General features: G+C 37.6%; 2 protein-coding genes across 3 annotated transcripts in view; both read left to right on the forward strand.

The window, feature by feature from the left end:
* The window catches only part of AHCTF1 (AT-hook containing transcription factor 1), a gene marked incomplete at its 3' end in the record, with an annotated part of 58,768 nt that extends 49,350 nt beyond the window's left edge, over nt 1-9,418 (forward strand). For both annotated transcript variants that reach the window (XM_084253646.1, XM_084253647.1), the window contains exons 32-35: nt 1,111-2,890; nt 6,976-7,109; nt 7,883-7,965; nt 9,226-9,418. In XM_084253646.1, the coding sequence (XP_084109772.1) occupies nt 1,111-2,890; nt 6,976-7,109; nt 7,883-7,965; nt 9,226-9,418 (2,190 nt within the window). The remainder of the gene's footprint in view (nt 1-1,110; nt 2,891-6,975; nt 7,110-7,882; nt 7,966-9,225) is intronic.
* Nucleotides 9,419-10,648: 1,230 nt separating this feature from the next.
* The window catches only part of LOC311184201 (kinesin-like protein KIF28P), a gene marked incomplete at its 3' end in the record, with an annotated part of 55,318 nt that continues 38,308 nt past the window's right edge, over nt 10,649-27,658 (forward strand). The window contains exons 1-3 of the mRNA XM_084254051.1: nt 10,649-10,684; nt 21,250-21,444; nt 26,634-26,837. Of these exons, the coding sequence (XP_084110177.1) occupies nt 21,286-21,444; nt 26,634-26,837 (363 nt within the window). The 5' untranslated portion in view covers nt 10,649-10,684; nt 21,250-21,285. The remainder of the gene's footprint in view (nt 10,685-21,249; nt 21,445-26,633; nt 26,838-27,658) is intronic.

Raw genomic sequence — 27,658 nt, forward strand, 5'->3', positions numbered from 1 at the left:
ATGCAATTAAATAGGAATTTTCCCCCCATGCATACATGTTGGAAAATATTCAATTGGCAGGGGTTGAGCTATGCATCCCAGAAAGGATTTTTTTGGACAGTGGGTACTTAAAATGACTTAAAATTTATGAAAATTCCACCAAATCTCTCTTATCATTAGGCAACTTTTGGTAAATTTAAGATAATGAAAAGCCAACTCTTCTAATTATTAATAGAAATCTAATTGTAAAATATTTGGGGAGTTTCCTAACTCATAAAAATGTCATGGTTATCCTTATGTGAAATACATGGATAAAATCCTTATTCCATCAGCTGAGAAGCTAATAAAAATTATGGGCATGATGTAAGTGGGAATCCTCATTTTCTGGGTGTTTCCAGTCTTTCATCTCACTGAATGTTTGGGGATTGGGAAAATGTCATTGTCTAGGTGGGTGGTAATGTTCTACCTTCTTGGTCAGGAGATCTCTCTGTTACTTTCTACCTCCTCCTTTTTCTCCCCTTCCCTTACCAAAAGGTAAATGCAAGGACCATTCCTTCTTCCACCAAACCCTTGCAGGAGAGGTACTGAACTTGAAAGCCTTAGGAATTTCATGGTTTATGCAGCCCCAGCAAAGGGAAGAGGATTGAGTCTAGCCCAAGGGAGCTTATGTAGGTGAATTCTTCTTCAACCTTATGGGGATCATGCTGTTTAGAAAAGTGTGAATAGTTAGGTAATTTGGGGATTATCATTAAAACACAGTTTGGGGGTTGTTTCTTTTTCTCCAGTTAATTTTTTTTTTCTTGGGTGAGAATAGAATAAGTCCTTAATTCTTCATCATAGTAATTTTCAAGGTTTTGTTAAGACTGTCTTTTTATCCAGGGAAATGTAAAATTTCTTTAATGCCATTCAAAATCAAGAGTATTTTTTTCTGTGTAGTTATTTTGACTTGAATCTGATTGCTTAAATAGATATTTTATGAAGTAAACCCATAAGTATATGCCATACAAAATGTAGTTTATGTTTAACAATTCATATACCAAGAATGAGATGGTCGTTAAAAATCTTTATGCTTTAGGTTGAAATAAGTATATACATGAAAATTCTTTAACTGGTCTCTTTAATTCATTTTAGGTGGTTGAACGTGAAAAGCTTGAAGTTCAGGATTCTGGACAAGAGGCTAGGAGTCTTTCATTTAATGAGTTGTATCCCTCAGGAACTCTTAAGCTTCAATACAATTTTGATACCATTGAGCAACAGTTTTGTGACTTGCCTGATAATAAAGACTCTGCTGAGTGTGACATTGCTGAAGTAGACGGGGAACTATTTGTAGCTCAGAGCAACTTTACCTTGATATTAGAAGGTGAAGAAGGAGAAGTTGAGACTGGGGATTCTGCAGCATCTAATGTATTAGCTAGAGTGACTAGCAAAGCAGCTGAAGAAAAACGTGTGTACAGTGGGGACAATGATAATCAAGATGTTGCAAATTTGTCAGCTATCATAATGAATGATCAGGAGTCCCAGAAGATAGAAGCATTACCATATGTGCCTGAACCAATTAAAGTTGCTATTGCAGAAAATTTATTGGATGTAATTAAAGATACAAGAAGTAAAGAAATTACTTCAGATGCAATGGAACAGTCCAGTCATGAAAACATACCTTTAGTGAGCCAGAAGGTATTGTGTCCCACCAAGTTAGGCAAATCTACATTTAAGACTGTTCAGGAAACCAGCACCATGACTATAAACATTAGCCAGGTTAATGACATGATTTCCTCCAGAACTCGCTTGAGAGGACAGCGTGTCCAGAACCTAAATGTCAAATCAGCAGATGTTGCTACTCCTGAGATGCTGGGACTTTCAGGTAGGAAGAAAACTAGGAAAACAAAAGAAATTTCTGAGGCTTCTGAAAGTGCCTGTTCTGATGTTAAAGGAATGTCTCAGAACCAGCAAATACCTCAAAATTCTGTTACTCCTAGGAGAGGAAGGAGAAGGAAAGAAATGAGTCAGGACACATTAGAAAGTATTAGTTCTGTAGAACAGGAATTACAGGTTACTTCAGGTAGGAAATTAAGGTTGAAATCATCTAAGCTGTTGGAACCAGCAGTTGAAGAAACTTCTTTTAGAAAAGAAGACAAGACATTATCTGTTACAAAAAAGACTCCGAAAAAAATTAAAAAATCTGTAAAGAATGAGGGAAGTTTTGAAACTGTAAATGATCTAGAAGTTAGTAAAGCAGCAAGTCCTAGCAGAAGTACCAGAAAATTGAGAAGTGCTAACTTAGAAGCTTCTGAAGATACAGAATATAAACAAGATGGGAAGCCTAGTAGGAAATGTAATAGAAGGATTAAAGAGAGAGAAGTTAGTGCAGCACATGGCATGGAAGACTCTAAACTTGATGTATCCCAGTTGAACCTTCAAACAGAATCTGGTACACCTGCTACACCAAGGAAGCGTGGTAGGCCAAGAAAAACAAATCCAACCGAAGATGTAGGAGGTAGGGCTCGTGAGGAAGAGAGAAGTCCTCAAAAGAGAGGCATTCCCAGTGTCCAAAGGAGATCAACAAGAAACACCCCAGCTAAAAATGAAAGTGCCGATGTTGGAAAATTAGCTTTAGAAAAGTCCATTTTAGTGCCAAATGAGGATCTTGCTACAGTGATGAGTTCTAAGAAAAAACTTAAAAGGACTGAAAATCAGAGCCAAAAATTTTCATTACGCTCAATTTCAGAAGAAAACAAAGACAAAAAACCGAATAATGAAGAAGAAAAATTGCTTGCCACAGCTGCTTTGACTAAATCTTCCCGCAGCACAAGGACTCGATCTAGCAAGGCCATCTTGTTGCCGGACATTTCTGAACCAAAAAATGAGTCTTTATTTTCTCCTCCTGCGTCAAAGGTTCCTAGGAAAGAGAAAGGTATTTTTCTATTCAATGTATAATTTTGATCTCATTCGAAATCTTCATCTTAAAAGTTTTATCATTTTAAGCACGATTTCATTTCTAAGGCACTAATTGATTATCCTAGAAATGATTTGAGTTAAAGGAAATCATTCTCCAAAATGTTCTTTTAATTTTAAGATTTTATTTTCAAATTCTTGACATTTAGGAATTTTCTGATTTAATATGACCTGTGGACTCCTATGGTTTTGACAAGGTTTAATTTTCTTGAATCATACCATTTCTCTTCATTCTGCCTTTGTATGAGTTTATTCTGTTTTTTTCCACAAATAAAATTAGCAGTCTTAATCCAAGTACCATATCCCTATCCCACGTGATATCCACAACCCCAGTTGTTTATGAAAGGAAACAGCAGAATTTTATTGATTGAAAATTAGTTAAACTCAGTTTCCCTGTTACTCATAAATTAACATGGCTGCAGGCACAACTTCCCTCATTGCAACAGGTGAGGCGACTGATTATGTTATTTGGTTGGTATAGTTCACACCTTCTGAAGAGGAGTGATGTCCCTCCCCAAAGGGTGTAAGTCTTATATTTCTTATGTATGAAGCACAGGTATATACATTAAGTGCATAGAAAGACTCATCTGTGCTATGGAGATTTCTTGCGAGCAAAAAATTTCTGTGAGGTAGGTAATTAAGAAAAGCTCTAAAAAAGGTGGTAAGAGGTTGATACACTGGTGTACCTGAATAGAACCCATGAGGTAGTTCTTTGTAAAGATGATTAAAATGGTTAGGTAAACAAAATGTAGTTGTTCACTTACAGTTTAAATTTTGAATTTCCATAAAGCCGCTCTAGGGCTTTTAAATATTGTTTATTTAAATGTTTAAAAATTTGTATTTATTTTTTAATGCATGAGTGAATATCATGTATGTTGCCTCTTGAGGAAGGCAAGAGAAAGAGAAGCCATTTTTTATTTTTTTTCTTTTTTATAGAGGCATGTTTTATTTATTTATTTGTTTGTTCGTTTGTTTTGTTTATACAAGCACTGGGTACAGTCAGAAGCGCGGGAGGGTGAGAGAATTCACCAGAGCCAGAGCAGGGAGCAGAGCAGGCAGAAGGACCGAAGTACACTGCTGAGAGGAGCAGCGGGCGGCAGGAGAGGTCTGTGCACCATGTGGGACCCTCCTCCGGTGGCTGGGGAGCAGCCGGAAATCGAACCGGCGCTGCAGAGGCTGCGGGCAGCTTCACAACCCAGCGCTCAACTGCGCGCCACCGGGGAGGCCCGAGAAGCCATTTTTAAAATCTACACATTGAAATGTTTGTATCTTCGACATTCACCTTGCAAAAATTTCTTTAAATATAATTATGTAGGCATTTGTTATAGAGCATGAGCCCAGGTAAAGGCCCCTTTGTCATAGATTGATCATTTGGCTTAGAAATGGTTTGTGGTTGTAGGAGACCCTCTTCTTCCTCCCACCCCTGTTGTATTTGATTTAATCTTTTTTATTTTGGTATTAAGGAAATGTGGTTATCCTTTACATTGCATGGAGGGGAATGAAATGATAAAATGTGAGATTTTAGCTGACTTTACTAAGCTGTTATATTGAAGTTAAAATGAAAAACTACAGTAGTGAGAGTGGCAGAAGAATGTCATTAATAGGTCTCCATGATATAGAGAAGTGTCTTAAACATAATTGTGGGTTATTTTGATGCAGCATAGATAGCAAACATAGCCCAGTAATCTGATCTTTGTCATCTAGTGGATCTCTGGATACATATTACATAATTTTTTTATGTAACTATGCCTAGTGAAACTGATACATATCTGCCATAGAAAGTTAGATATCCGTCCAGTCATGTATATAGTTTTTTAAAAAAACAATAAACTATATCTTATGTATATGTATATTCTGTACTCACCTCCACCCCCAATTACTTTATGAATATTTTTTTAGATACTCTTAATATATTTTTCAAGACCCTGGCTATGCATGGTTTTGATCAGCTAAAATGATCAAGACCATATGTGGCATTTCGTCTCTTCTATGAGATGATATTAGAAGTGATGAGAAATTTCTGACTGGAGTGTCTCATGTCTGCCACTTAACTAACTGGACAGAAAATCTTTTCCAAGTTTCCTCATCTTTCAGAGAAGAATAGATACAGAAATATTATTGATTAAAAAGCTGGGGGTACTCCTCTCTAATTGAAACCTGTCAGAGAACAAGTATCCTAGTATTTTGTTTAAATGTTTTACTAGCTCAAAGATTGTGAGACTTGATGTTTCCATTGCTTTTAATTTCCATTATTCAGCAGCAGATACTTTAGGGAAAGGGGGCCTGCTGTATTTAGCCTGAGGCTATAGGAGTGTATAATCCATTGATTCATTTGCATCTCTAAGTATAGGTATTGATCCTTCTTTTTAGTGAGCATATTGAAGTTCAGTAAGTTCAGTAAGGCATCCATATCACCCACCTTGTAATTAGTGGTGTCCTAGGGCTGACTCCTGCCTGACTGGTAAGAGAGCCAGTTGTTAAATATTCAGGAATTTCGCAAGCCAGCTGTAGTAGGAATATTTACACCAGTCAGTAAATGCTCTGAATCAGTTGTTTGTTTTTGGTTTTTTTGTTCCAGAATGTATGACTGGGTTTGAACCTAGGTCTTAAGAATTCCTTAAACCTAAGTAGCCCTGGCCATCAAACTTAACCCTTGGGAAGCTGATCGAGACACATGAAGAATTAACATGCAAAGAAGCATAATAAAATGACAATATTTTTGTACATAATGTATTTTTGTATTTCCTTATTTATTCCTTTGAAATAGAGGGAGGAAAGCTGAGAATATGAGCTCATCTTTGAAAAACCAAGTTGTTCAGGTAGCCTGGGAAGAGAAAAATAGAATGTATCATTTTAATAGAAAGAATATAGATGTATAGGGCCTCCCTGGTGGTGCAAAGGGTTAAGACAACCTATGAAACTATCCGCAGCCACTGCAGCATAAGTTCAATCCCCAGCCAGGTTGCTACCCACATGGCACAGCATACCTCTCCTGACTCACCAGCTGTTCCCCTCAGCTGTTTATTTCAATCAATCTGCCTGTTCTGTTCCCCACTCTGTGTCTAGTGAATTCTCTCACCCCTCACACCTCTAGCCTGTACCCCAGATCTTGTATGAATAAATAAATAAATCTTTTTAAAAAGGAAAGAATATAGATGTATATTGAAGTGTGAACCTGTTCCCCTGAATCATATACAGTGCTGTAAACCAATATTATTACCTCAATAATAAATTTCTTTTAAATATTTATAAAAAAAAACTAAAAAATATATATAGAGATTATATTTCTCTGTTTTTAATGCCCAAAGGGAGGTATTACCAACTGTTGGTATGCCAACTGTTGGCATTTCTACCATTTACCAGCTAGGGGCAGAGAGGACTTTATTTGTCCCCACCCCACCACCCTATTGGGTAAGAATCATATTCTTTAAAAGCAGAATTTGACATCTTGATAGTACTCTTTGTCCCAGTAAGTGAAATAATCTTGAAGTGTAATTTGAGAATTGTAAATTATATTCTTGAAATAATGTAACAGATGTAAGTATCAGTAAAACACTTACTGTATGTCACACATTGTTCTTTAATTTTCACAGTAACTTTATAGATGCTGTCCATAATCTCATGTTAATGATATTAGTGTTTTCCAGGTTTATGATGTTTACTTCTTTCTGATATACATCAATCATTTGTTTGTTCCAAACTTTAAAAATATATGTATGGAGCCTCCCTGTTGGCTCAGGGGTTAAAGTCTCAGCACTATCAAGCTCTTGCCAGACAGGCACCAACACATGAATTCAATCCCCAGGCGGGGATCATACCCACATGGTGCAGCAGACCTCTCTTATCTTGCCCACTGCTCCCCTCAGCAGTATATTTCACTGCTCCCTACTCTGTCTCTGGTGAATCCTCTCACCTACAGAGGCCTGTACCTACAGGCCTACACCCCGGTTCTTGTATGCATAAATAAAAATTAAAAATCTTAAAAATAGTGGATGTATGTGTGAACATATACATAAAAATGATGCACTGTTTTCCTTTCTTTAGCAAAAAAAATGGATGCTCCTGCACAGCTAAAAGAATTAGTTTCAGATTTATCCTCTCAATTTGTCTTCTCACCTCCTGCTTTAAGGACCAGGCAGAAAAGCACATCTAATGCATCCAAACTTATAGATGAACTGGTAAGAATTGCATTTTTATCTGTGTGCTTTAACTTTTTAAAGCAATGTTTCTAAGTAACTTCTATAAAAAGAGCCAAAAACTGCCTTGTGTATATTTTATGGAGTCCTATTTTAAGATAGTTCTTTGGTATGTTACTAATGGTATATGAGTGACAAGTACAGTTTAAATTACTTATGAGGAGAGAGGTTTTTAAATTTTAGGATCATCATGAGTATTGTCTAGATGTGTTTATTTAAAATGTAGGTGTCTGAGCCTCTGCTCATGCCATTATCTAGTTGTACATAACCCTACAGTAAAAATAGTTTAGGGATTGTGAATGAAACCTTGCATTAATCAACCATGAATCATAAGCATTTCTTGAATTATTTTCCATGAACATGAAAACACGATTGTTCACAAACTGGCATACAGCTATGTGTATATTTTAAGTAGTTTCTATGACAAATTAATTCTGGGGAGGGAAAAATAGTCTGGTGGCCTACTCCTCATGAGATAGCAAAATCTTGGATTTGATCAGAGGCAGGAAATAAAAGTACAGTGGACAATATTCCAAATCAAAACTGATAAGACTTGGATATCAAATGTGTCAGAATGAGTGGCTGTTGAGGACCAAGATTTCTACCAGAAAATACAAGGAGTCCATTTTGGAGTTGTTGAGTTTGAATTCATTAGCACTGTGTGGCTCTGTTCCTTGATTGAGAATGGAACTTTTTCAATTTTGATTTTTAAATGCTTAGTTATTTAAGATTTTTTAATTTTTTTAAACCCTTAGGAAGATGATGCTCAATCAATAGAAACCGGGGAAAAGCAAAAAGCCAAAAGAATCAGGACTGCAAAAACAAAACAAGCGAGCAAGTATGCTTTCTCTATGCTGTTAGTTTCACCCATTTTGTTTCTAAAATTAAAATTTAGAAAGAAGATTCTTGACTTCAAAAGAGAAATTAAGCTCATCAGTTAAATGGTTACCCAAAAAAACCCATTACAACCCAAACCCATTACAAAAAAAAAACCCAATATGTTGGCTTTATTTAATGATCTGTGAATTGGATAGCATATAGAGAAGACCCTGAAGTGCTGTTGAAAATGAGTTTTGTAGAGAAAAGAAAGCAGGACAAGGAAGTTAATAGCAAAGAGTGGATCATCTTTAGGCAAGGTCATCACTTCCTTTGCCGGGATTACCTCACTAGTGCTGGGCCGTATTAATGGCGAAATTCCACTTAAGGGAGAGATCAAAACTCTAATTAGGTTAGGTATTAAGACCTAGTTTGTTCCATGGAGCTTAAAGCACTTCATTATAGACTTTCATTTAACAAGTTTAATTCTTAGGGGCATTTATGAACACTGTCTTTTCGTACTTCTCTGTAGAGTGTGACTTTTTCTATATAGCATAAAGCCCATTTTTAAATATTTTTTTAAGAAAAGTAGTAGTTTGGGGTAGATTAGTGCCCAGTGAATCTTCACGTTTTTTTCAGTGAGTGAAGAAAGGGAGATAAGATGTTTTATCTTTTCATTAGTAAAGATAGATAACTATTAGTAAAAACAAATTATAAATTTAAAAATCCTGTGATTATTTAGCTAGTAGTAAATAGAATGTTATCCATCGTAAATTACTGCATTTCAGTATAATATTTGTTAGTATTTTCTTCATGTTGTGGTTAGGCGTGGTTGAATTAATCTACTTTTACTTTAAAACCTGGTTTGATGAGACTTTTGACCATAATAATACTTTTTGCATATTAAAATTGGCTTTATATATATGTGGAAAACTTTATATTACAAAAATGTAGTTATAATTGCTGGTGTTTGAGGATTCGATTTTTCATCTGCTTCATGGACTTGCTAAGCTCTTTCCAGAGACTGACTATTGGCAGTTGGCTCATCCCCATAACCCCACAGTATTTATTAGTACATACGAAATGTCTGAAAGAATATACTTGAATATCCAAATCAAAAAGAGAAAATTCTGTTTATGTGAAGCCTTAACTCTATCTGTAATTAGCTTTTATGACTTAGTTTCACTTCTCATCTCTTTCATAAAATACATTGATAAGACAATTATATTTTTATAATATAATGTGTTTAGCCTTATTTGAATTACCGTTTTTTTTTCCCCAGAAACACTGAAAAAGAAAGTTCTTGGATACCTCCTCCAGTAGAAATTAAGTTGATTTCTCCTTTGGCAAGCCCAGTTGGTGGGGTAAAGAGCAAACCAAGAAAAACTACAGAAGTAACAGGGAAAGCACTTGGGAGGAATAGAAAGAAACCGTCTTCCTTTCCAAAGCAAGTTTTACGCAGAAAAATGCTGTAATTTTTATTTTCAAATTTTTAATGTACACCTGTTTGTAAAGTCATCAGAATTGTGTGGGTTATTAAAAATCATCTAATTTGGAAAAAGTAATTTATATAAATTATTGTAAATTTTTGTAAACAGAAAGTCTTCAGTAAGTAAATTAACTCCATATGGGGTGTGATTCTTTTAGTCCAGGCAGTTTTTTCTATTTTATAGTAAGACTTCATACATTTATATAATGTGTAAATATGGCTTATTATTGGAATGTTAAATAAAGTGTATACTTCACAGTAGTTTGTGTCTGTTAGATTTTTGTGAGGGGATTTCTGTTTTAAAAATGATTTTATATGCCAGTAGGCACTGGTCCCATTTTCTTTATCTACAGTTTAAATGGGGATAATGATGTTGATTTTTTAAGTTGCTATTTCATAATTTATGCACTTTGCTTCTGTGATTAAGATTTCTAATCATAAAATGTATTATTTCTTTTGGCTGTTGCTGTGTTGAAATTGAATTTTATAGGCATGTTATTTTGCCACTTTTTGTAGTTTAACAAATTTTATGTACTCTACCTCAAATGAGTAATTTTCCGGGTAATGCATTCATTAACTACAATGTTGGCATTTCTTATTCAGCTAGCTTAAAGGCTGTTTGTTTTTAAAGTCTCTTAATTATTCAGAGACTAACTATCCAGGTTAGACTGACCGGTTCACTGCTCACTAGGGAGGAAGTAGGGAAATTCCAAACAAATCTGTTTCATGATTCCAAACAAATCTATTCATTGTACCATGTATGTGCCTAATATTGATATAATCTTGCAGTGGAGGAGCTGGCTACTGAATCACAGAAGTCCCTTTAATATTCAGGTTTTTAAACTGACATTTTCAGAGGACCTCAGGCACAGATTATAGAGGATGGGGAGGGGAAAGAGTGTGATGAGACTTGGAAAAAGGAAAACAAAAAACTGTTCTCTGCAGTATGACTGTGCAATTAAGTGATGATGCTTGATATGGGCTGTACAATTCATCAATAAGTAAGTGTTGTAAAATAATTTATAACAAGTAATTGATAGTGTGTAATGAATGGACCATTAATAATTGATCATTGGAAACAAACTGCTTTTGTTGGCTAAGCTTTTTATGTTTTAGTGTGAAGCATAAACAGTGTGCTTTCTACATTATTTTTCTACCAAATAATAATACAAATAATGGGAAAATGATGAAAATGCCTATGCCAAGTATTGACAGTGTGAAAGTAGCAGTACGAGTGCGGCCTTTTAGTCAGGTTAGTGATGTTACATTGCCTTGTTGAAAATTTAACTATGAATTTGATTTTATTAATTTTTTTAATGATAGCAATCAAACTTGTATTTAAGCTGCTTGTCATTTATGGAATATTAAACTTATTTAAATGAACTTGTTAAATACGATCTAAATATAACTCAGTGAACAATTAATTTCATCCCTTTGCACAAGTAGCTCAATAAAAACATTGACAAGAGAAATGTACTGTCAAGTTAATAATTTTTTAAACCAATGCAGTTTGGTGAATATTGACTTGTATCTATTTGCAAAGAATGTACTTTTCCCCCTTAATAATATTAAAGGATAAGCAAATGCATTGCCAGTTCTTAATGTATATTTTAAATGCATTTATGTATTCATATCTAATTTATTACAAAACTGTAAACTACATTTTAGGATGATAAATGAATATTATGTTCATTCTAGGACCTTGTAGCTATCATACATCTTCTATTATCAATGCATTGGTTGTATTTTAGCATAATGAGACAGTTGACCTATTTGTCAAACTTTTTATTATGTTATGGATTAAAGGCTGTGCTAGAGCTAGAACATATAAAAATTCTCTGTTCATCAAAAGCTTACAGTTTTATGTAAACAAATGTATCAGTTGGTGGGGCAGAGTGTGAAAATAAACCCTTGGTAGAGGTTTAAACCTATAAACCCCCAAAGCAGATACAATAATAACCTACCTCACCTCAGTGAATCAAAAAATATATCAATGTATGCCATAGTAAAGTGGCATTGTTCATCAGGCATCTGATAAAAAGAAATCTTAAGTAACTTGGAATCAGCATTAAATATTTTGACCAAAAAGAGAGAATACTTTATAACCTAACCCATTGACACCCTGTCAGAGTAGTTATTTCAGGGATATTTTTCACTGGCCTTTAATATCACTAGGAGTAAGTAACTGCAAATTTTGAAGTTAATAAGGATGTGGCTGAGTAGGCACTACAGCAGCTATGTATTTACATAGCCTTTAGGCCCCCTCTTCAAAAAAGATAGCATTGGATTCTAGTCACCATCAAAAATTGATTAGAACAGTAGCAAGGAGAAAGAAAAGAGGATGCATTTGAGTTGATGTAAGAATGAATGGTATGACTCACGCCTGAGCAAATGTAATACCTCCCAGGTGACATAGAACCTACCTAATTTTTAAATTTTATAGAACCAGTCTTTTTCCACATATATTCCCATGTGTGCCAGTCTTAGAACATTTTTATCAGCTCATTGAAGAATGTATGCCCTTTGGTTGTCCTCATTGGTCCTAATTTAAACAATCTGTCTTGCTTTCCCCCCTAACATTGGTTTACAACACGTTATATGATTCAGAGTTATAAATTCACACCCCTTTAGATTATATTACCATATCACACCCCCCACCAAGACTTGTATTGTCCATGGCCACCCTACCCCCTTAGTTCTGGCCACCCGCCCCTTCTAGTACACTTGATTCTACTGTCAGATATCTGGGTTTTTGGGGTTTTTTTTAAGATTGACATTTATTTATACAAGAACCCGGGGTACAGGCCAGATGCAAGGGAGGGTGAGAAGAATAACCAGAGACAGAGCGGGGAACAGAACAGGCCAACTGACGAAATACACTGCTGAGGGGAGCAGCAGGCACGACAGGAGAGGTCTGCCACGTGATGTTGGACTCTCACCGGCTGGCCGGGATCGAACCGGCAATGCAGAGGCTGCAGACAGCTTCACAGTGCGGCGCTCAACCCCCTGCGCCACCATGGGAGGCCCTCTGGGGTTTGTTTTTGGTTTAGTTTTGTCTTTGTTTCTCTCTCCCACATATGTGTGAAATCATCCTGTGTTTCTTTCTCCTCACTTAATTCACTTAGCATAATCCCCTCCAGTTCCATTCATGTTGTTGCCAATGGCAATACTTTTACTGCTGCATATTCATTGTGTAAATGTACTACATTTTAGGGACCTGTGTTGGTCACTTAAAATTGTTCCATAACTTGTAAATAGAGCTGCAGTGAATATAGGAGTACATATATCCCTTGGAGTTAGTGTTTTGTCCTTAGGGAAGTTGTCTAGCAGTGGAACTGCTGGCTCATATTTTTTATATTTTGAGAAATGTCTGTACTGTTTGCCATTGGTACCCGACCAGTCTACATTCCAACTAAATGCATGAGGGTTCTGCTTTCTCAACACCCTCACCAACACTTGTTTGTGGTCTTTTTGATAGGGGCCATTCTCTCAGATGTGAGGTGATATCTCATTGCAGTTTTTTTGATTTGCATTGCTCTGATAAATGATGATGAAAATTTTTTTCAGGTATCTTGGCCATCTATGTATCTTTGGAGAGGTGTCTAGCTCTGTCCATTTTTTTCTTAAAAGATATGTTTATTTATTCATGCAAGAGCTGGGGTACAGGCCAGAGATGTGGGGGGTGAGCGGATTCACCATAGACAGTGGGGAACAGAACAGGCAGACTGACTGAAATACTCTGCTGAGGGGAGCAGAAGGTGAAACAGGAGAGGCCTACTTCGCCATGTGAGTTGCTCCCTGGCCGGCTGGGGATCGAACACGTGCTGTAGGGGCTGCAGATTGCTACATAGTGCTGTGCTTAACCCCATGGGCCACCAGGGAGGCCCAGCTGTGTCCATTTTTTAAATTGTGTTTTTTGACTACATTTTGTTGATTTGTATGAGTTCTTTGTAGATCTTGGAGATTGGCCCTTTGTCAGATGTATGATGTGTAAATATATTTTCCCACTTGGTGGGGTGTTTTACTGATGGTTTCTTCTGCTGTGCTGAAGCATTTCTGTTTGATGTTGACCCATTTGTTTATTTTTGCTTTTGCTTCCCTTGTCTTTGGAGTTGACACCAACGACATCCCTGAAGCCAGTGTTAAACAGAGTGCTTTGCCTCTGTTGCCTATGTGTTTTATGGTTTCAGGTCCTTCATCCATTTTATGTTAATTTCTTGTGCACAGTATGAGGTAGTGGTCTAGTTTCATTCTTCAGTATGTGACTGTCCAGCTTTCCCAGCACCATTGGGTGAAGAGACTTTTCTTTTTTCATTGTATATGCGGACTTCTTTGTTATAAATTAACCGTCCATGTGGGTATGGTGTAGCTGCAATGGAGTTGTATGGATAGTTGAATCTCCAGATTTGGGATGTTTTCCTGTATTTCTTTGAATAAACTCTCTATTCCCTTTTAGATACCCGGATACCCGTTATCCTTTGTTACCTTTCCTGATGGAGTCAGATACTTCTCAAAGTGGTTTTTTTTTTTTTTTTTCTTCTTTGTATTTCTCTCTTCCACCTGGGTCCTTTGTGCATTTTTTTTTTTCTTTAAAAGGATCCATCTCTTTTTTTCCCTCTTAATCTTTCCACCTTTTTTTTTTTTTTTTAAGATTTTATTCATTTATAAAAGCACTGGGTACAGTCAGAAGCGCGGGAGGGTGAGAGAATTCACCAGAGCCAGAGCGGAGAGCAGAACAGGCAGACGGTCGAAACACACTGCTGAGGGGAGCAGCGGGCGGCAGGAGAGGTCTGCGCGCAGTGTGGGACCCTCACCCGTTGGCCAGGGATCGAACTGGCGCTGCAGAGGCTGTGGGCAGCTTCGCAACCCAGCGCTCAACCGCTGCGCCACCAGGGGAGGCCCCTTTGTGCATTATTTTTGAGGTCATTAATTCAATCCTTTTGGTCTAGCATTCCATAGTTTTTTCTAGAATTTTTTTTATTGATGTTTTTACATCTTGAATCTTATTTTCTTATTTAAATCGCAGCCCCTTCTCACGTATTTCCCCTCAAATGTGTGTGCCTCATGGTTTAACTCTCCCCTCCCCAGGGCCTCTGGCTGAGCAGCTGCCCCACTGTATATGTCTCCTCCAAACCACCATTCCCAGGCCCCTCTCTCCACCCACCTCCAACTCAGTGAAGTACAGAATCTCCTCCATGTCCCTCTGGTGCGGTCTGTGCTGGTCGTTGATGTCAGAGGTGTTCCAATTTTGCCCCGAGTCATGAGATTGTCTGGGTGCAGTGTCCTTCCAGTTAACAGGTGATCTCAGGAGTGAGGCCACTGAGCATTATGTTTTCAAGGCCTGTCTGTGTTGTAGCATATACAAAATGTAAATTCTATGACTGAATCATATTCCTTTGTGTGGGTACACACCCATTTTCTTTATCCATTCCTCAGTGGATATTTGATTCAGTTAGTCACCTATAGGCTATTATGAATAATTCTGCTATAAACATTTGTGTATATGTTTCTTTCTAATAGAGATAATAATGGGAACCAGTCTTTCCCCACAACCACCTTTGTGTTCCCTTGTCCTGTTCCTCCCCTCTACCTCTTGAGTCCTCAGGATGTTTTTTTTTTTTTTTTTGAAGATGTATTGATTTATGCATACAAGAACTGGGGTACAGGCCAGAGGTGTGGGGGAATGAGAGGATTCACCAGAGACACAGTGGGGAGCAGAAACAGGAGGATTGACTGAAATACACTGCTGAGGGGAGCCGTGGGTGAGTCAGGAGAGGTGTACTACCATGTGGGTAGCTTCCTGGCCAGGGTTCGAACTCGTGCTGCAGTGGCTGGGGATAGCTTTATGGGTTGCATCTTAACCTCTTGCGCTACCAGAGGCACTCAGGATGTTTATTAATATCTACTAGGGTTTTTTTTTTTTTTTTTTAAAGTGTCTCATGTTATTGAATTGCCTGCCCTGTCAATGTCTGGTATTTGTCTTTAATTTTCATTTGGTTTTATCATTCTGACCTTGTTGCACATAATTCTCTGTATCTCAATAGTTAATCCATTTGTAGATTATTTTTTGTGAATGGTGTTAGTGATTCAACTTCATCATTTTATGTGTGGCTTTCCACTTTTCCAAACACTTTATTAAAGAAACTGTCTTTATCCATTTTATGGTCATGGATGCTTTATCATACACTAGCTGCTGGCATGTACATGGCCTTATTTCTGGACTTTTCATTCTGTTCATTGGTCCATTTATCTTTTGAGCATACAAGTTTTTGTGTGAAGAAATGTTTTCATTTCTCTTGTTCATATACTTGACATGGAATTGTGTAGTCACATAGTAACTATGTCTAATCATTTGAAGAACTACCATACTTTTCCAAAGCACCTACACAGTTCCAGTTTCTTCTATTATGACCTTGTTATTTGACTTTTTTTTTGTAAATCATAGCCATTCTAGTTAATGTGAAATGTTATTTTTGATTTGCATTTCCCTGGTGACTAATGATGTCAAGCATCTTTTTATGTGTTTATTGCCAATTAGTATTTCTTCCTGGGCGATATGTCGATTCAGATCTCATTTTTAAATTGGATTATGTCTTTTTATATTGAGGCTGTTCTTTTTGTATTCTGAATTCAACTCTTATCTATATGACTGGTAAATTTTCTCCCATTCTTTGGGTTGTCTCTTCACTTCCTTAATGATGTCCTCTAAAGTATAAGTTTTAAATTTTAATGAAGTCCAGTTTTGTTTTATGTTATGCTTTTGGTGTCATGTCTAAGAATTCTTTGCTGAATTGAAGGTCATGATGATTTACTACTATATTTCCTTTTCATAGTTTCAGCTCTAAAGTTGGGTCTTTGGCCCACTTTTGTTTTTTGTTTGTTTTTTGTACTTTGTACAAAGTATGAGTCCAAGTTAATTTTTTTTCATGTGACTATCTAGTTTTCCTAAGCACCATTTCTTACCAATGTTATTTTTCTGTCCATTTTGACAGCCTGAAAGAAAATCTGTTGACCACAGATGTCTGGGTTTATTTCTGGACTCTGAATTGCATTACATCATATGTCTGTCATTTGGCTAGAACCACAGTGGATCACTGTTGGTTTGTACTATGTTGTGAAGTGTGACTCTTAATTTTTTTGTTCTTTTTTAAGATAGGTTTGCCTATTCTAAGTGCCTTGCAATTCCATATGAATTTTAGATCAGTTTGTCAAGTCCTACAAAGAACCCAGAAGTATCTTTTGTACAATCTGACAGAGATTGTACTAAATCTGTATGTCAATTTGAGGAGTATTACCATTTTAACAATGCTAAGTCTTCCAATCTGTGATCATGGGATGTCTTACCAATTTTTATGTTTTCTTCAATTTCAACAATTTTTTTTTTTTTTAGTGTTTAGAGTATATGGTTAAATTTATTCATAAGTATTCTTTTTGATGCTATTAGAAATGGAATTGTTTTTAATTTTTAGGTTTTTGAATGTTGGTCTTGTATCCTATAGCCTTGCTGAATTCATTTACAAGTTTTTTTTAATGGATTCCTTAGATTTTCTATATGCAAGAGCATGTCATCTTCAGATAGAGATTATTTTCCTTCCTTTCCCATCCAGATGCCTCATTTCTTTTTCTTGCCTAGTTGCCCTGGTATAACCTCTGATACAGTATTGAGTAGAGGTTTCGATAATAGAAATCCCTGTCTTAGGCTTGATCTTTGGGGGTAACATTGAGTCTTAACCATTAGGTATGATGATTTTCCACATATAACCTTTATCAGATTGAGGAATTTTAATTATATTCCTAATTTGTTGAGTGTGCTTATGAAACGGTGTTGGATATTGTTAAATATATTTCCTGCATCGGAATTTAGAAAACCTAAATAAGGGATCAGGAAAAAGACTAATTATAATAAAGTGAAAATCAAGATAAACAGGCAGCTATAAACCAGAGACACACTATGGGGGGGTGGGGAGAAGGGAGTAGGATCAAAACAAGGGTGGGGGTGGGAATTGTATGGAGACAATAACCTAGATGAAAATGCATACATTGTACAAAAATGAAAAATGCTGTAAAAAATATAGAAAATTAAAAATATACATATATTTCCTGCATCTATAGAGATGTGATTTTTGGTTTTTTATTATGTTGATATACTACATTAAAGCATTTTATTTTTTTTGAATGGGGACTTAGAGCCATGTTTAAGTTAATTAAGTAGCTAACAAATAAATAAAATGAAGACCAAAATATGACAGGAATATTCACCATGGCATTATTAATTAAAGGAAAACCTTGGGAACAATCTAAATATTCAACAATATGTGATTGGCTGATTGAATTATGGTATTAGCATGTGATGTTCTGCATCCATTTAGAAAGCCGAAAACAAATCTAACTTTATAGATGTGAAAGGTGTCTACAGTGTGTCACAAAATGAAAGGATCAGTTTACAAAACACTATAAAATGTGATTCTTTAAACAAAACTACAAGCATGCATATGCATATATAAAAATATATATGATGAGATGACTGGAAGTTCACAAAAGATTAGCAATGCTGGGCCTCCCTGGTATAAAGCATTACTTTAATGTGTACCCCAAAATTGTTTTAATCAGATACAATAAGGTGACATATCTGCCTTATAACCCCCAAGAGAAGGGAACATGGACCTCCCCTGGAGGCACAGCAGTTGAACCTGGGCTGCGAAGCTGCCTGCAGCCTCTGCAGCGCGGGCCACCGGTGAGGGTCCCACATGGTGCACAGACCTCTCCTGCTGCGCCCACTGCTCCCCTCAGCAGTGTACTTCGTCAGTTTGCCTGTTCTGTTCCCTCTCTGTCTCTGGTGAATTCTCTCACCCTCCCACGCTTCTGACTGTACCCAGTGATTGTATAAATAAATAAATAAATCTTTAAAAAAAAGAGAGAGAGAAGGGAACATGTCACACACCAGCCACCGGGGCAGGTGTCAAGATCAGTCAGAAGATAGCAAGAAATTCATGATCCACAGCCTTATATTCTCAGAAAGGAGTGGCCAAGGCATGGTAGACAAGTTTGAGCAATCTTAGGGTTGGATAAGGAGTAATTTCAGTGGATTCTGCACTATGGGGATAGTTTCTGGTTACCAGGTATGTTGGGGGTGATTTAGGGAGGGGAAATAATTGGCTTTGTGTGACAATAAAGGAGGTGTTTGAGATGTGGGCTTTGGATTCATTGCATGAAAAGCAAGTTCCTTACGACTTTCAGGAATTTGTTAACCCTGAGAAGGACAGTGTCTCTAGGCCCCGGGCTGTCAAATCATCATAAAATACAGAAAATAACAAATATGATCAATAATCATATTTGGATGTTGAACCAATTTTACATCCCTAACATAAAGCCTGTTTGGTCATTATACATAATTCTTTTTATATGTTACTGGATATGGTTTGCTAATGTTTTGTTGAGGATTCTTGTATCCACATTCATAAGAGATAGTAGTTTGTCTTATTTTCATGTGATGTCTTTGTCTGGTTTAGTATAAGTTGGGGAATATGCCCTCTTCTCCATTTTGGTTGAGTAGTTTTAGTAGTTTTTTTCTTGTTGTTATTGTTTTAGGAATACCTTACATGCACATTTGCATTTCTTCTTTTTTATTATTATTTTATATAATTCTTACATCATTTTTCATTTTTGCACAATGTATGCATTTTCATTTTGGTTATATTCCCCATACAATTCCCACCCCCCTTATTTTGACCCTAATCCCTCTTCTTCTCCTCCCCCCCCCCATTGAAATATTACTATTTCAATGTCTTCTCTAGTTATGGTCTATTCAGATGGTCTCTTAAGTCAGCTGCAGTAATTTGTTATCTTGCCATTTCATCCAAATTATTTAGTTTTTTGGTACTCAAGTTTTTTTTTTTTTTTTTGGAAGAGGATGACTTGTATGAGAATGTCTCCCTACTAGCTAATATTGGATGTTACTAGTCTTTATTATTTTTAGTTGTATTTCTTTATTGGTAAGGTTGAACATTATTTTTAAATATCTGATTTTTGTTTTTCTTTTTTTTTTTCACTATTTTGACACTTCATTTTTTATTGCATTATTTTTTTTAAATAATAAATTTTATTTTTATATTCCCCATACAATTGCAGCCCCTTTTTTTTTAACTCTTTGATCTTGGTTTCCTTTAGTTCTGTAAAATGTTTATAATGGTTTCTTATAACATGACATCTTAAACATTGTTTCACAGTTTCTTAAACACAACATCTACTCACTCTCATGGATAGTTTGTTGCCTGCCTTTTTTCCCTAGTGTGTGACTCATTTTCCTCTTTATTTGCATGCCTCATTTTTCTTTTACCGCTAGCTAGGTATTTTATTTGTGTATATATATATATATATATATATATATATATATATATATATATATATATAATCTGGGTACTGGTTCTGCCACCCTTCTGTGGCTTATAATTGTTATCAGCTTGTTTGTTTAGTGACTAATTGGATTCTTTTAGTGAAGTACATCCCCTTTCCCCCAACCTTTGTTGTTACGCCTCAGGAAGACATGCTCTTCTTATGCTTGGTCACCCCGAGATAACAATGGTTTTGACAACCTTCCTATCATGACCTCACCAACCTATTAAACTCCACAAATCACTGGCTGATTTTTTTCTGTTGTTTTCAGCAATGTCCCAGTGCATAAATTGCTCTATAAACTAATTCAATGAAATTCTAGTTTATTTGAAAGGAATAGTTTGTAAGATCAATGTTTGATCAGTGTCTCTCTGTTCCCAGTTGGGTTCCTCCTATCTGTTTATTCCCCAGTACCCCCTGTAAAGTAGAGGGCTTACGATTTGATGTGTATCTCTTCCCAGTTGCCTTTTATCACAACCTCCTCTGTTCTTGACAGTGCGCTTAGGACCTGAGGAACTGCTCCATGGGGCAAATGACATCAGTTTCTGTGGGAAGAGAGTGGGTGCTAACCTTCCAGGCAAGATCACTAAACTAGAGCTCTGGATTTGGGGGTGGGGACAATGGCAACCTGCTCTCTTGAGTGACATCCCTGCTCTCGAAACCCAGCACTTGTCAAATGTGGACCAGAGGCCTGACATCCCCACAATTTGTCTCTCCTGGCATGAAACCACCACCTTGGGGGCCAAGGCAAGAATTTTTAACATGCCACAACCAAAGTTGAGCCTCTGTTCCCTGAGTGAGAGCTGGGTAAGGGAGAGAACCCCCACGTCTAGTCCACTTTCTCCCAAGACTTCACCTCAGCAACAAGCAGGCAGATGGAGATGGGGGCAGGATGAGGAAAGCCTACAATCCTGCACTCCCAGCAAGAAAGCCCTCCCACTGCAATCCAGGAGGACAGAGCCCTGTATTCCTGGCTCTAGAAGCCTGGAGCATAGTCTCCACCTGGCTGGGCTGGAAAGGGAAAGGGAAAGGATGGTCTTGCTTCAAATAACACACTCTTTTCTTATAGAATTTTTTCATTGGCAGTTTGCTCTTAGGATTATTTCCAGCAGCTGTAAATTGTTGCTTTTTTTTAATTAATAATTTTCAGTATTCACACTGGGGAGGTTGACAGTAGAATGCATTATATTGTCATGCTGAAAATGGGTATTTCTGATGCTGTAGTTGTTGCTACTAGTAGAGATTCTGAAGGAGCATACGTGCAACTGCTTGTCATAATAGCTGCTAAGAATAACATAATTAGAGAACAAAATGAAGGAACAGTAAGTTCCTGGCCTAATTTCTTAATAGGGATAGTTTTTGTGAAATATAATGGATGACAAAGAAAAACTATAATGATTGACTCTGTATTTGATTTGACTGTAGAGAGAGAAGAATTCTGGGAGCAAATGTGTGATTTCCATGCATTCCAGAACCACTACCACTATACAAGATCCTAAAAATCCAGAACATCTGAAGACATTTACTTTTGACCTGGCATATTGGTCTCACAATGGATTTGAAACGGATAAAGATGGTGTGTTTATTTCAGCTGATCCTGGCAGTAAATTTGCAGGCCAGGTAAATTACATACAACGGCAGTGGGAGCTTTTTTGAAACTGAAGTATTAACAGTAGAACAGTACAATAATGTTTGGGCAAATAATGTTTGATTTTAAAGTTACTCCTTTTTCAAGGTAAACATGAGCTCCAAAAATACAGTCATTGCCTAAGTAATTTGTAGGTAGTCAAATCAGTTGGTTTCCCAACATATTGGCATATTTTGAAAAAGGAATTTTATCTAAACTAAGTCAATTTTATTTTGCTTCTATAAGACAAGCAAAATCAGCAAAACTTGTGATACACTTAGCATTTGAGATCTTTTGTTACATTGCGTGTAAGTATGAGATGTACTATTTCACCTTAAAGTGGCTCACAATTTGGTAAAGGGAGACAAGCAAATAAGTGCATTCAAGTGCATTCAGGTTCTGCGATAAGAGTAGTTACGAGCTACAATACAGCACCGAGTACAAGTAGTCGTTTCAATGTGGTCAAGACTCATGAGTTGCTTAGATCTGTGGGTTTAAAGTTTCCATCAAATTTGGAAATATTTCAGCCATCATTTCTTCAAGTGTTTTTGTTCCCCTTTTTCCTTCTGTGACTGCAATTACATGTATACTTGAGATTGTCCCACAGGTCACTGAGACTGTTCATTTCCCCCTAGCCTTTACTCTCTGTTCTTGTCTACCCACTTTCAAAAGTCCTTATTAAACCACCCTTAAAAAAAATACCCTCTTTCAAATTGTTCTGACTTAACAAGCTCACTGAAAGGACCTTCCAGGCCCTGGAATGGTTTGAGAACCACTGTCTTAGAGCACCAATTAAAAAATCAAACAGAAGTGTAGCTAATGAATCAATTATAAGGAAATGGAATTATGAAACAATGCAAAACATGGTAGGAAAAGGGGGCATTTATTTTTTTAAATATTTATGCATGCAAGAGCTGGGGTGCAGGCCAGTGGTGTGGGGAGGGGGTGAGAGGATTCACCAGAGACAGAGTGGGGAACAGAACAGGCAGACTGATTGAAACACACTGCTGGGGGGAGCAGCAGGAGAGTCAGGGGAGGCCTCTGTGCCATGTAGGTCACCTCCCTGGCTGGGGATCAAACTTGTGCTTCAGTGGCTGCGGAGACAAAGTGGGGAGCAGAACAATGTGTGGAAATTATCAAAGTTCCTGTCTTTCCATATGGATATCCAATATCTCCAGCACCATTTGTGGAGAGAAGTTCATCTTGAAGAACATTATCACCTGTATTAGCCTGCTAGGGTTGCCATAAAAATTACCACAAACTGGGCCTCCCCGGTGGCGCAGCGGTTGAGCGCTGGGTTGCGAAGCTGCTCCGCGGCCTCTGCAGCGCCGGTTCGATCCCCGGCTGCTCCCCGGCTGCTCCCCGGCCACCGGAGGAGGGTCCCACATGGCGTGCAGACCTCTCCTGCCGCCCGCTGCTCCCCTCAGCAGTGTACTTTGGTCCTTCTGCCTGCTCTGCTCCCCGCTCTGGCTCTGGTGAATTCTCTCACTCTCCCGCGCTTCTGACTGTACCCAGTGCTTGTATAAACAAAACAAACAAGCAAACCAGCAAACAAATAAATAAAGCATGCCTCTATTAAAAAAAAAAAAAAAAGCTTTAAAAAAAAAAAATTACCACAAACTAAAAAGAACAAAAATTTATTCTACTATATATAAAATTAATCAAAAGTGGACCATAGACTTGCTAGAGCTAAAATTATAAAACCTCTAAAAGAAAAATAGGAGAAGGGCCTCCCTGGTGGTGCAAGGGGTTGAGCACTATGAAACATTCCGCAGCCACTGCAGCACAAGTTTAATGCCCGGCCAGGGAGTAACCCACATGGTGCAGCAGGCCTCTCCTGTCTCCTCGCCTGCTGTATTTCAGTACATCTGCCTGTTCTGCTCACCACTCTGTCTCTGCTGGATCCTCTCACCTCCCCATCTCTGGCCTGCACCCCAGGTCTTGTATGCATAAATAAAATAAATCTTTAAAAAAACAAACAAAAAAAGAAAAATAGGAGAAAACTGTGATCTCAGATTTTGCAAAAATGTCTAAGGACAAAACTAAAAAAATTGGAAAAATGGAACTCATTTAAAAAGCTTTTTCCCTTTGAAAGATACCAATAAGAACATAAAGAGACAAACAACCAAGAAAGGAAATAATTTTTGCAAAACATATCCAATAAAGTGTCCAAATATAAAATGAACTCTCACAACTTAATTTTTAAAAGGAAAAAAAAAAGTCAAATTTTTAAATGGCAAAAATAGAATCAGAGGCTTCACCAAAGAAGATATATAATTTACCTAAAACCAAATGCAAAACTCCTTTAGTCATTAGGGAAATGCAAATTAATACTACAATGAGAAAATACTGCACATTCAAGAGAATGACAAACATTTAAAACTGACAATACCAAGTGTTACCAAGCATATGGAACAACTAGAACTCTCATATAGTGTTTACAGCAATGCAGAAAGTTTCAGTTATTTTGGAAAACAGATAGTTTCTTTAAAATTTAAGCATGCAACTAATATGACAATCCAGCAATTCCAAGAAAAATATAAATGGGTATGTACTCACAAACACATGCATACAAAGTGACCTGGGGCCAAAGTTGGGAAGAGGGACTTGAGTATAAAGTGGCACAAGAGAACTTACAGAAATAATTATAATTTTAAAAATATTGATTGTGGTGATTGACACATGGCTGATTACATGTTAAAATTTTAAAAGATTGGCAGTGGCCAGAGGTGAGGGGTGGGTGCATGGGTGAAATGGGTAAAGGTCATCAAGAGGTATAATATTCTGGAAATCATTTTCTAATATATATTAGAATATGATCATTTTCTAATATATTAGAATATATCTAATATAATCATTTTCTAATATATAGATCATTTTCTAATATACTAGATAATATGTGGTACAATTGAAACTAATAAAAAGTTATATGTCTATCATTTCAATTTTTTAAAAATATGTAAGAATTATGCTGTATGAAGCCTGATCAACTTTGCCAACAACCTTTCCTCTCATTCCCAAGTGAGAATGAACACCTGCCTGTTACAATACAGCTATTATTATTAGAAAAACCTAGACTATATTGCAGAATCATTGCTTCACATAATACAATGCAGAAAATGTTTTGTGTAGTTGATTATAGGATGGTGTGGGAAGAAATTGGAAATGTAGTTCTATGACTTCTTGGTAAATCCAATCTACAACCGATACCCAAAAGATATTTCAACAGAAAACTGTATGAGAAAACTACACATCTAACAAAATTCATAGAACAATTCTATTTTTTTTTTAAGATTTATTTTATTTATAGAAGAGCCGGGGTACAGGCCAGATGCGTGGGAGGGTGAGAGGATTCACCAGAGACAGAGAAGGGAACAGAACAGGCAGCCTGAAGAAATACACTGCTGAGGGGAGCAGCAGGCGAGACAGGAGAGGTCTGCCTCGCCATGTGGGTTGCTCCAAGGCTGGTGGGGATCGAACTGGCACTGCAGAGGATGCGGACAACTTCATAGCACTGCACTCAACCGCCTGCACCACTAGGGAGGCCCCTGAACAATTCTATCCTTTAAGGTTTTATTTAACAACATTCTATACTACTTGTTTAAGGTTTTCAATATATAGAAATTGACAATAAAAACATTTTCCCAAGTACATTTTCCCAATTAGTACAGGGAAGACAGCAAAACTAGTTACTTGGCTAAGCTTGGTAAGCACTTAAATCTAGCTAATAACTCCTATGGCAGAACATATTTCCATTATATAAACACATTTTTTTCTGGTAAAAATATGATTACAATGTTCAGGGAAACCATAGGTCAAATTCTGCGTTTTAGACCTGGATCTCTCCTTTTCTTCAAGTATAAGTTTTGTTTCTTTCTCATTAGAAACAGTATAAAATTTGGTTATTGTTTGTTGTATCTGTATAAATCACACTAAATTGATACGTGTATTTTTCCCAGAAAATATGCAAATGTATATGTTGCAACAAATGGAACCCTTAATGCTTTCTTACTGTATTATGAAATTAGTGAGCAGAAGCGAATGCACTCTTTGAAACAGCCTAAGTAAGAAAACCCAATGGCCCCTGTAGCAGTCAGACCACAGCCTCCTTTTCAAGCAATTGTGGGCACAAGTGTCTGTGTCTCCCACTTAATGGAAAAAGGGGGGCACAATTGTATAAGTGTATGTTGGAGAAATGCTCAGAACCACTAGGTCTTGTGAAAAAGAAGAGAGTTCACCAGCAGAATTTTTCTGAGTTTTAAAAACTTAGTCCATGGGGCCTCCCCGGTGGCGCAGCGGTTGAGCGTTGGGTTGCGAAGCTGTCCGCAGCCTCTGCGGCACCGGTTCGATCCCCGGCTGCTCCCCGGCCACCGGAGGAGGGTCCCACATGGCGCGCAGACCTCTCCTGCCGCCCGCTGCTCCCCTCAGCAGTGTACTTCGGTCCTTCTGCCTGCTCTGCTCCCCGCTCTGGCTCTGGTGAATTCTCTCGCCCTCCCGCGCTTCTGACTGTACCCAGTGCATGTATAAACAAAGCAAACAAACAAATTAAATAAATAAAACATGCCTCTATTAAAAAAAAAATCTTTAAAAAAAAAAAAACAAAACAACTTAGTCCATGGACCTCCCCTGGTGGCACAGGTGGTTGAGCGCCACGCTGTGAAGCTGCCCACAGCCTCTGCAGTGCCAGTTTGATTCCTGCCTGCCGGCCAGCCAGTAAGAATCCTACATGCGGGGCAGACCTCTCCTGTCGCGCCTGCTGCTCCCCTCAGCAGTGTATTTCGTCAGTCTGCCTGTTCTGTTCCCGGCTCTGTTTCTGGTGAATCCTCTCACCCTCCCGTGCATCTGGCCTGTACCTCGGTTCTTATACAAATAAATAAATAAATCTTAAAAAAAACTTAGTCCATATTTGGGCAAAGATGTAAAAAGCACAAATTCATGATTGATGGATACTAGTGAGTTGAAGATACACCTTGTGGTCCATGGTGATAAGTTTTTTCTAAACTGACAAATACCTCTTTGGTTTCCAGTTTCATTCTGTTGGTTCTAAGACAGCATTTGAGTTAGCCTTCAACTAGGTCATTTAATCTGAATTAAGGTGGAATTTATCAAACCAGAATATATGTTCTATTTTAAGAGTATCGTGAAATGCCTGTGCTGAACATCATGCCTGTGATCTTTCCAGAGGGAGATTTTCCACGACCTCGGCAGAGGGATTCTGGACAGCGCGTGGCAAGGCTATAACTCTACCCTCCTGGCCTATGGCCAAACCGGCTCTGGAAAAAGCTATTCCATGATTGGATTTGGTGCAAACAAGGGGCTCATTCCAAATGTGTGTGAAGAGCTCTTTCAAGAGATTGAGAACCGAGAGAGCGACAAAGAATACCAGGCATGTGTTATTGCGGAATGACTTTTTTTTTTTTGAGATCACATTGATTTACACCACTGTAAATGTTTGAGAATATAGGTTCACAGCTCCTCAAATGTATGTTACCACACCACACCCAGCACCAAAGTACCAGGAACTTTCCACCTTAGTTCATTGGGCACCACTTCCATCTTTTGCTCCCAACCCGTTCTGTGGTCAAACTCCAAGGGTTCATTTTGTTTTGTTTTTGTCTCTCCCTTTGCTTTGTTTATTTATATTCTACATATGACTGAAATTATCCAGTATTTGTCTTTCCCCTTCTGACTTATTTCACTTAGCATAACCCCCTCCACGTCTATCCATGTTGCTGCAAATAGCAAGAGTTCATCCTTTTTTTTAATAACAGCAATTTTACATTGTGTTTATATGCCATAACTTCTTTATGCACTCATCTGTCATCGTTAAGATGTTTCCATATCTGGGCCTCCCCGGTGGCACAGTGGTTGAGCACTGGGCTGCGAAGCTGCCCTCAGCTTCTGCAGCGCTGGTTCGATTGCTGGCGGCAGGTGAGGGTGCCACATGGTGCACAGACCTCTCCTGCCACCCGCTGCTCCCCTCAGCAGTGTACTTCGGTCCTTCTGCCTGCTCTGCTCCCTGCTCTGGCTCTGGTGAATTCTCTCACTCTCCCGCGCTTCTGACTGTACCCAGTGCTTGTATAAATAAATAAATAAATCTTAAAAAAAAACAAATGTTTCCATATCTTTGCTGCTATAAACAGTGCTGCAATGAACATAGCATGTGTATATGATTTGAAGAACCTCCACACCATCTTCCATAAGGGC

The sequence above is a fragment of the Talpa europaea genome, assembly GCF_964194135.1.
Source record: "Talpa europaea genome assembly, chromosome: 14".
NCBI classification, from domain to species: domain Eukaryota; kingdom Metazoa; phylum Chordata; class Mammalia; order Eulipotyphla; family Talpidae; genus Talpa; species Talpa europaea.